Below are 11,620 nucleotides of genomic sequence, written 5' to 3'. Positions count from 1 at the left end.
CAAAGACAACTTACGAGTAATATAAAATATAGACGCTAGCGAATATTGTGTTTTGTTATAATACGGGATTTTTTCACTATATTTGTATGCACTATCGTATTGCAGTTATAGTGTAGCTAAAGTACTATAAATTAATAACTTGCAATACTTTTTACAACGTCTTTTTTATGTAAAAGTTGTTGCATTATGTGGCGAACTCAGTTTATTTTTCAAGCATAACTGAATTAAATTCTAAATTCTAACAAAATGATATAAACAAACTATCAAAAAGATTTCGAATAGATCCTACATATTTACACTATAAATCCTGTGTCTACTGCGTAGTATCTGATAATTAATTAATTGATCAATATCCAAGCAAGATCATTTACGCAAAGACTACTAAAAAAAAGAAAGAAGACTTGCCATGTACTTTCTGATACAAGTTACCAAGAAGATAAAATTTTTTCTATAAAAAATTCCCTAATTTCAAGTCGCTAAGTCAGTTATGCCAGAGGTTCCTAAGGATACACACTATAACCAGAGACTCCTCTAAGTTTTTCACTGAAGAGTACTGAAAAGATTGTACATACTGTATACGGATTATTACGTCGTACAATGTAATTCACATACTGAATATAATCTACCCAATGCCTGATGTATTTACAAGCATGCTTTATAAACACATATCGGCTACCGTTCTATAACATAATAGTAATACAAAAATGTGCATGGCCATTTCAGATAGTTCGGCCAATATTGTATTGGAGTGATATAGTAGAGATGAGATCTTAAAGTAAGGTTCACATCATCAGTTCTTATTAAGAGTATTTAGATTAAATGAAAAATAAATAAAGCATTTATTCTGTTTACATGGTATATTATCAGGTCCACGAATCTACATTGAGCCACAACTTGACACTCGTACTCTTATTCCTTCAGATATAGCGCCATAAACGAATTTAGTTCACGCCATGAAGATACAAAATAAAAAACGGTAATCCTTCATTCTGAATGTAAAATCCAACGCCTAGTTGAAGAACTATCTTCAAACTACAATCCTTTTTGATGAAATGTTTTTTTAACAGAAGCTTTATTTATCAATAACACGCTACATCAAGCGTATAAAACTACATAATGTACAGTACATTATAGCTATGCAGAAGCTGTCTACTTTGAAGATTTATTAACATGGCGAAATAGGTGACATACGAAATTAGTAAATGTACATTACATGGTATCATATCATAACAATGGATATGCGAAATAGAAGCCAAGATTATATATTTATGATTAATTCAAAAATTCAGCACACTTTTACTTCACTTGAGCTAAAATAAGCATAGTATCATTTATTTATAAATCTGCGACGATCTTTTAATCTTCTGAAGTAGCACCGGAATCATTTCTGTCAACTGACTCTGGTATCTTCTGCTCTTTATCAGTACTTAAAATCTTCATTGTAACATCGTCAATTTTAATATTTTTCTCTTTGACAGCTTTCTGAAATAAGAATATAATCAACTTGTTAATATAAATGTAATAAGACATCAATCTTTAGAGTGCTATACTGTACCAAGCAGTACAGTACAGTATCGAGAGACCAAGGCATATGATACAAAACGACCTAAAATGGTAAACAAGGGCGTTATCACATCAGTTGGACTGTACCTATAGTCCTGCATAGCAGGGTAGACTTTCAAACTATTACACACTAGAAAATTCAAATGAGATCGAGTTATTTTAGTTCAACTTTCGATAGTGCAGTAGGAGATACAAGTGAGTATAAATACTAGAAGCCACTGCGCTGTTTATTTGTAAATTAATGATGCTTCTATAATTGTAGAGTACAGTATACGATTTACGATTAGCATCACTTTGAAACAATGATGAAATGGCTGCACCCGACAAAAAGGATCTGTAGCTAGCGAACAGTTTCTTGCAGTAGGTTACAAATCCATCATTAAGAGTACATATTTAGATTACGAGTACTGTAAATGTACAAAACTCAAATTATTAGCACTCACTTGCATTGTATCGTTTTTGTATTCATTTGGCCTACCATACATTGCATCACATTAACTGTAATAGACAGCTAGTGTGCAGTGTGCACTGCCGTCATCAGTAGACAGACATCTCACGTAGTACGCCAGCTCGCATACGAATAGAAATTTTTTTATCGTATTTTAAACATCGGGCTAGTGCTATGCTAATGGAGTTTTTTGTAATTTTTGTAGTCATATACCGAGCAGCAGACGTCAGCATGATTTGATAGACAACGTATAAAATTCTCGGTTCACAATGAATAGTCTCCTCAAGCAGTCATACACGATAAAAGCAATAAGTAACAGATGTTATGCTTCCAAGATTGTCCAACTTAATACCTACCCATACGCAGGCGGAATATTTTTCTAATAGCTCTGCACAAGAATCTTTGTAATGGCCTTTCAGAAATTTCTCAGCATACCAATTGTTGAAGCATTCGTCATATTCTTTTTTGAGAGAAACGCATTCATTACCAATGCTGTCCATCAAGAGAATTGATCGAGCGATTACCAATTGCCAATGGGAGATGTTCAATTCACCTTTCTTGATCGGTATCTTATTCTGCTAAATAATAATCACACAGCTTGCAAGTTGTGAAGCTTCTAGAGTACTGGTAATCTCCCAACTGCAAACTGAATATTAGCTTACGTCCCTGCGCGACAAGAGTAAAAAATTTAAACCACCATTTGCAGTCCAGATTAACTGCTGACCAATGAGACCACAGTAGACTCTTTACAGTCTACAGTCTACATCTTTACAGTGTGTAGTACTGTGCACTGTACTGGACAATCTGATTTTTTCGATGTCTCCCCTTCGTTCAAAAATCAAAGTTGTATTCCGTTGAAATTCCTGTTTAGTATTTCTATATACCCGTAGAAGAATATCTCCGAAGATAGATTATCGTGATAACATGAACGTACTATGTCAATATGAGTTATTAGGGTACAACCAAATATAGAATTGATCTAGTTTGGGCCTGATTTAGCTTATACAATTATATGTTTTCAGGGCGCCATCGAAAATAATCACACTACTGTAATTGTTAGAGGACTTTACTATAAGGTTGGAGGGGGGTGACCATCCACACCAGAGACCCTTACAAGAGATATCCAGCTACCCGACTTACTCGGCTACCTGAAGTATCGTAAATCATTCCAAAAATAGGTAAAGGGAAAACGCGAAAAGGAAAAATTCCTTTTACCTCCTTTTACCTCTATGGAAATGACGAGAAAGAAATACTGCAGATAAATAGAAAGAGTGTATTATCAGAATTAGCAGTAAATACCCGTTAGGGGTCTGGCTCGTCATCGTAGCTATGTTAGAATGCAATGATAACTGAAAATGGACAAGACGAGACCCTACCAAGGACTCGGTCTTTCTTTCAATGGACGTTGTCTTTATTTAATAATATATCTCTATCAACTGGACAACGCATAGTACTGCATTGTACATATTGGATATTGCCCATTCCTGCTCTCATCATCTTTCGCGTACTTGTTTACTGTTGATATTGTATAGTTCATACAGATACAAGAAATATCTTTATGGTATAACTAGACTATTTCCCTCTACTGTTGGATGCTCTACTGTACTTAGTATCCCCATTTAGAAGGCCAAGGACTGATGTTACGGCCAAATCCTACAATCAAAGGGTAAAACAAAACCTTCTGACATTTCTAAGCTTCCGTCATGCTTCTTGTACTTGTTTGCTAACCAGACTATTTCGCGATACTGTCGATAAGTAAAAGAAAACCTTCTATCTCTATGAGCTCGTGTCATGCAGAGGCAGTACAAGAAAACCTTCTTAAATTCTCCATGAGCTCTCGTTATGCAGACACAGTACTTTATTGTACAAGAAAAGCTTCTTCTTAAATTCTCGATAAGTTCTTGCTATGCAAAAACAGCACTGTACTAGAAAACCTTCTATCTCTAATTATCGACGAGCTCTCATCATGCAGACATAGTACAAGAAAAGCTTCTTCTTAAATTCTCGATGACTTCTTGTTATGCAGTCACAGCACTGTACTAGAAAACCTTCTATCTCTAATTAGCGACGAGCTCTCTCATCATGCAGACATAGTACAAAAAATCCTCTATCTCTAATTTTCCAGGAGTCCTCGTAATCAGACCATTTTCAGACCCTCCTTTATATTATCCGGATTTCGTCAGATTGGCCTCTAGTAGCATAGCACAGCATACTTTCTCTAAATTTAGCCCTCAGAATTGCACTCTCTTTCGTATTTTAGAGAATTTATTATATCATTCGGATTCAGAAATTAGTATTTCATACAACTCTCATTAGTATCCGATTAGAAATTACGTCATTTTACAGAATTCTTTCAGCTACATGTTTTAAAGATATCGTCATGGGATTAGGGTGTTGGTAACTTGGTGCTTTCACTGTCTTACTACAATGTAATAAATACAATGCAGTACAGTGTATAACTCCAATCACATTGAGAGTATCCGCAACCAGTTTAGTCGAGAAAGTACGCTTACATTACACGGAAAATGCTCAACTCTAGCTGATCTTAACAAGCTCTATCAGCTACAGTTTAGATAGCATAATTTCTGTAGTAAATGCAATTGCCAATTTTTTTGTACATTGCATACTGTCTGCAAGCTGCAATTACAAATGATTCCGACTTGCCTATTCACTCATTTCTTACCATACTACAACTTTATTCAATTATCAGGACGCAGTTCTGCATTGTGTAAGGACTGCGATATTTGCAGTATGCAATCGTGTATAATGAATATTCAACTATCTCTCTCAGTATTTACTTCAGATGTCCTACCCCTATTTCATCTAAATCAAGATGATAGATTCTATTATGTTAGATATAGTGTTAGATATATTAATTATATTATTATTTATTAGCTAGTAATAAAGTAATTGCAGTACTTACAATATTTAAGCTTAATAACACTGTAAAAGGTGAACTCACAACTGACTGCAAATAGTCACACTCTGTAAGAGCCGTTCATGATTATATCATTTGTGTGAAAGAGCAAAATATAATCATACTTAAAGTGAGAAGCTAAAAAACTTGATGTAACCAATTACTGTAATAAAGAGTTAGTTAAAAACTTAATTCGTGGACTATGCTTATTTTATTATGCGTAATAAATATCTCCTTTGTTATAATCTCAAAAGACATTAATTAATTATGAACCGAAGTGGAAACCGATAATAATGATTGTAATAACATTTTAAGCGTAATAAAACTACCGCATAGTAAATTATACTGTAAAGATCGAAAAATGATATAGATCATAACAGCTATTGTTCACCATTTACAATTATTTATCTCTAAGAATTCATATCATGAGCTCCTTTAAACATCATAGTAAGCTGTGGCTCTATACATGCAAACAACGGTCCAACACTGGATAATGTGCATTTTAATTTACTTCAGAAAAAAAGAAACAATAGGCCATAATCTTCCTTAACGCATAAAAGTAGCCATACCTAATTTCGGCTTTTTCATAGTACTGCAATAAAGACTGTTTTACCAATATTTTAAGAGTCAATCCTTAATATAACAGTAAGCAATAAACTAGGATAGCAGTATTCAGTGATTGTAGCGATATTAAATGGCTTATAACAACAATGGTTATAATGTGGAATTCCTATGCGACGTAGACGAAAAATATCGCTGTATTGTATGCGGTAATGTTTTGTGTTATCCTCTCCAGTTTAAAACTTGTGGCCATCGTACATGCTCAGGCTGCTTAAAAGAAGTGCTTCGATCAAAGTAAGAGAAACTAGTAGAATTATCATTCAGTATTTTGTATGTTGTATCATGCTATCTACAATAGTAGTAATTATTATAGCCAATACGGAGTAACCCCCCCCCCTAAAATTTGAAAATTGACCATTTTAACTATTGGTTTAAATTGAATATCTCATAAAGATTGGTGACATACGTCAATTTCAATTATTACACTGAACTAGAATAGATTTTATATATGAATTTCCAAACGATACAACGTAGATTTTAACCGATAAGAACCTAAGAGTTAATCCTCTAACAATTGTAGTGAAATTTTAGTGATATTCTTTTGAAATATTCTTCTTTACATTACTGCAAATAAAATCTATACCACCTTTTCCATGATATGCTGTTTTTTTTAATGTTCTACTACATTTACCAGTTTTTATTATTACTATTATTCGCTTTTCAAAGGTCTAACCCCAAATGTCCAATAGATGGAGTTAATATTAGCATAGAAAATGTAAGTAAAACCTGGATAAATCTCCCCAAGCTAAGCTATTTACAAATAGGAATATTCGAGAACTGAAGATATTATAGCAATATTTAAGAACATAGTAAAACACTTCTAAATATAATCTGTATTGTATGCTAGCATATTACTATAATAAATAAATACGGCTATCTCTGTAATGCTATATAACTTCTTACGCCATAGTCTATTTACAATTAATGCATCTAGGTCGAAGAAGATGAAGCAATTCATCAAAAAATTTTAACTTTTGAAGTATGCTGCCAGCGTCATTTAGAAGGTTGCAATTGGACTGGCTTATTAAACGATCTGGAAGTATGAGGGACTTTGAAATATTCTAACAGACTGAAAAGCATTGGTTAATTATTGCCATCTACGGGCACTTTTAATACTTTTAGCAATTTTACTGAGTGAAAATTTAAAATTAAATTTCATTTGTTTCCAATCGAACTTATAGAAACACTTGAAGAAATGCCAATTTGAAATCATCGATTGTCCTAAAGGTTGCAAAGAAATGATAGAGCGTCAAAACATCGAAAAACATATTTCTACCAATTGCAGTAAACGTGAAATTCTCTGCGAATTTTGTAAATGCTCTACCCATTATGATCAATTAAAGGTGATCGCACAATCAATAACATTTTCTCCTACTATACCATAATGAACAAAATGCTGTATAAAGTATAGAAAGTGCGTGTACGTAGCAGCATATTCTCCTTGCAATGATAATAAATAATGTATAGCTTCTCCTATTATTAGCATTCCAATCTTAAGCTACAATGTCACATAAAACGATTCCAATAATTTTAACTACAAGTTCTAATTAAATATATTTCATTCCGATGAGCATATAATTTAAACAGCTATTTTTGTACGTATAGCATTAACCAAGTTATTCTACAATAAAATTATTTAGTCTCATTGGAACGCTTGCCAAATGTACTTGGTGTCTTGCCCAAACAGCGATGAATGCGGGAAAATAGCTCGAATAGATGTAAGTCCGCAAGGATAAGTCATATATACAGGCTTTTGTTGTTCTTGATCATATGATTAGCAAATTAACTATGACATCAAAATATGGTGAGACATACAGGTATACATATTTGTAACAGAATGATAGCCCAGATATCGACAATATCGGTATCTGAGATTACTTTTCATAATATTTGTATATAGTCCGGTAGTAGTATCTAAAATAATATGATTAATCTCATGCAAGTAGAACTACTCCATGACTGTCCAGTAGTTTTTTCCATATTTTTATGCTATAAATATGTATGAAGCGGTCTATTATTAATACGATAGCTAACTCAAATAATTTTTTTTAAGTTATATTGTAGATAATGATGAACTCTGTTTATACCTTTATCCACGGATCAATATTTCTTAGTTCGATAGGCACATTCGTAAGGACTGCAAGTTTAAACCCATTTTTTGTCCATTTGCAGATGAAGGTTGTACCTATAAGGTAAATAGGATATCGTAATTAATTTATTTTCGCTTATCATTTGTATATAAATGAATAAATTGGCACACGTCAGTTTTAATTATGAACCCAGTGCAATTTAATATCGTAACTTATTGTTACGTATAATATCAAGGCGTAAGAACAAGAATGCATTACTGTATTACAAAGATGGCTGACAGGACATATTATTTCAATATGCTTAATAAGAAAATAAAATGTGTCAGTATACACACTGTTTAAATATAATTTTTCAGCGTCGTTAACTTACAGCAATATAAAAATATTACGACTCAATGCTTACAAAACAAACGAAATCGAAAATTTCGATAATTGATATCTATCGTCTGAATAATGTACGACACTTCCATACATTAATCATTTAATAAATAATTCAACTTAATAGTCGCGGTATTTATATGATTATTGATAACAATATCCATTTAAAACATGTCGTATAACAATTGTAATTGTAATGCATCATAGTCGTCAATGTAGCAAGATTTCCATAAATCCAGCTAATACATATAAGGATATACTCTTATTCGTGATACAACTCCATTAGCTCCCGGATAACATACTACAATACTTTATAAATTACAATGTAGCAGATGTGCAGTATATCAATTATTTATACTCGTAGCAAAGCAAAATAGTTGATGGGTCTTTTGTATTTATTGCTAGTTATATTAGAAACGCAATTTTTTAAGAATTTTTCTTCACATTAGTCTGTGCTTATCAAGCATTACTTTTCTTCTACAATAGCATACCAATAAATGAATACGATTGGTTTTAAGACCCAAAATGATATCAATGATTGTCATAATATTTATAGTAATAGCTAAAATTGATTTATATAGATAGAGAATACTTATTTAAATCTATGATTACGCCGTAGTGCAAAGTCATTAACGGCGAATTATCACAAGTATTAGTAATTCACGCAAAATTCAATATTAAAAAGCTACATCGAAAGTACATGCGTTGCAAGTAATAGTATGATAATTATTGCTTGTGTATATTGTCGTTATTAATATACCTCCTATATGTGGCATTCTTGGTTTTGGGTGAAATTATAAAGTACTTAGTTAAAATATTGCGATTAATGGTACCATATAAAATAATGTGATAATCATAAATTAATTACGAGTCATACCATGAATAAAATCAAAAGTAATTTTTTTCCATAGTTACATAGCCTTCCGAGCCTCTTAAATAAATGACATAATAATTAATTAATACTGTAGGGTTTACCATAGTATCGTTTTTATGTCAATTTAGGGAAAAGTTCACGACATGGAGAAGCATTTGGAAAAAGATCATTTGCAACATATGATTATTTTTCGTGATCAAATAGCAAACCAGGAAAGGATAATACAAAAACAAGATGAGATCATTCATCAGCAAGAGAATCTACTGCAGGACGTGCTGCAGCGAAACGAGCACAGCTTTACCTATTATATTACCGAGTATTCCAAGCAATTCAATTTAGCTCGCAAGTGTCGAGAACATTCTGTAATTTATAGTGATCCCTTCACAGTAGGTAAATATGGTTATAAATTAAGCTTGGTCATCTTTCCTAATGGTAATGGCATTGGTAAAAACAAATACCTCTCCGTTTATTTACAATTAATGCGTAGTGAATATGATGATATCCTGGCATGGCCATTTCACTGTAAAGTTACCATCGAATTAATAGATCAAAACATCAATTTTGATGATCGTAAGAACATCACTTTTTCATTAATTCCTGATAAGAAACGCAAGCAAGCTGCTTTTATGAAGCCAAAAAATGATACTTTTACCTACTTTGGTTCATCTATGTTGGCCTCGCATAAACAGTTAAAAGCTCGTCACTACATTTTAAACGATACAATCTATCTCAAAGTTGTCGTTAAGCCAACGGGAGATATAGGTGTTTAAACTTTGATTAAGTGTCTTCCCTTATCATTAAGTAATTCAATGGTTACGTACCGTTAATAAGTAATATTAAAATTTTAATCCAAAGATTAGTTGCATAGTTTTTAATCATTAATTACAGGAATTTGATTCCATTTACTCATTACACGTGTTAAAATAGTAATTAATTAATAGATAAAGGTCCTAGAAATTTTCTGTCGTACTTTACGTAAAATTAAAAAATAAGATCGCAATCTGCTTCAAGTAGAATGAAAATACCAAGTATTCCATGTAGCAAATCTTCGCCTCATACAGTTAACACAATAATATCCCATCTCATCCGTGGATATCATCAAGGGACACTTTCTAATCGATTCTTTTTAAAATTTTATTATCCTGGATTCTATTAGGAAAACCAATTATGTAGTCCTTGTTATTTTACCTATACTAACTACACCAAAGCATCACTATTTACTTGATTCTATCCCATCAATATATTAAGAATTTTACATCCTTTTGCTCGATTACATTAGGTAAAATGTTTCATATATCGATCTAAGGAATAATGTTATGATAATTACCATAAAAGTACAGTATTAAGATGTAAAAATAAAATATCTCCGGATTTTAATGTAAACTATCAAAATAGCACTTTATTGCAACCTTTCTGTAAGCCGATATTAAATAAATATTATAAATTGATTAGACTTTGACCTAATACTTTTATACTTTAAATCGAATTTTAATAGGACATATTACACATAGTCTGACATGACCACATGTACAATGAAATTAGCCCTACTTACTACTACATACTTTCCCTACCTAGCATTACTTGATATTGCAATAAATATTTATTATACAACTAGCTTCTACAAGTAACCCATGCCTTCAAGTAAAGTAAACTATTTAAGTTCTCATGATACCGTAAATTAAGATATTTTTACGTCACTTAAATGATTAATGCTTAGCTAAATTATATATATTATTAATGAAAGTGAATTTATGCACAACGCCTTCTAATTGACATAACTGATTTATTGCGTCAATAATGTAACCTAAAATGTTATTCGGATTATGATCATGCGATAATTGTTTACTATCCTTAACGTTTGTATAATATATTTGATGGGCATACTTAAAAATAAAATGAGAATTGAAGGCGTCATATTCATGAGTTGACATAATTAATTATTTTCAACAGTTTTATATTAATTATTATCTCTATTGATATTTAATTGTAAGTGCTGAATTTTGATCATTTATGCTATCATATACATTAACAATGAATAAATTATTTTAAAGTTATAGCCATACATGTTAATCCCTACCGTTCTATTAGTTAGGATATCCTACTGCGCACATTGAGGAATAAACTACTTAATATATCGTACTTGACTGTTTCTTTTCTAAATACATTAAATTTGCCTATTATTAAATCCAAACAGCTATTCGATCATCATTATAAAAATCAAAACCCGAAACGGAAACGAATTTTCCGACACCATATAATACATACGAGTCAAGTTCACATTGATGTATGATCTAAATAGTCTAAGAAGTAACTATCTCCGCTAGGAAGAAGTATTATCCTTACAATATTTACAAACAAAAAAATCACTTAAATTTACATCGGCGTCACGTATTTGCTTTCCTGTGTTTTCGTGAAAAAAGGAAGGATGCAAGGTATCGGATAATCGATACGGCACATCAACCACAATCAATAAAATTCAATATTATGTTTAAAAATTATATTATGATAACAAATTGCTTTTGAAGATTGTATGTTTTTGTAAAATTTATTAATTATAAATGTTCATAAAATGTCAAAATATTAGCTCTAGCACGGAAGTTTATGATAAACAGTTAATGCGAGTAAAAGATGAGATTAAATAATTAAAATTTTTGATTGTTACATATGATAATCAGCCAAGGTCAACTAGGAAAGTCGCTTCCATGTATACTTACTCTTTCCTCTGTCAG

The 11,620-nt window shown here is 31.8% G+C and overlaps 1 protein-coding gene across 1 annotated transcript; it reads left to right on the top strand.

The window, feature by feature from the left end:
* Positions 1 to 5,622: 5,622 nt before the first annotated feature.
* On the top strand, positions 5,623 to 9,661 carry TRIADDRAFT_27129 (uncharacterized protein; the record flags this gene model as incomplete). Its single annotated transcript, XM_002113598.1, has 7 exons — positions 5,623 to 5,783; positions 6,216 to 6,264; positions 6,484 to 6,588; positions 6,731 to 6,892; positions 7,190 to 7,267; positions 7,664 to 7,741; positions 9,020 to 9,661. 7 exons carry the CDS (start codon positions 5,623 to 5,625, stop codon positions 9,659 to 9,661), a joined length of 1,275 nt encoding a protein of 424 aa, XP_002113634.1.
* Between the last annotated feature and the right edge of the window lie 1,959 nt (positions 9,662 to 11,620).

Source organism: Trichoplax adhaerens, genomic scaffold, assembly GCF_000150275.1.
Source record: "Trichoplax adhaerens TRIADscaffold_6 genomic scaffold, whole genome shotgun sequence".
NCBI classification, from domain to species: Eukaryota; Metazoa; Placozoa; class Uniplacotomia; order Trichoplacea; family Trichoplacidae; genus Trichoplax; species Trichoplax adhaerens.
The sequence above is the reverse complement of the archived record's forward strand: the minus strand, read 5'-3'. Positions and strand labels throughout refer to the sequence as shown.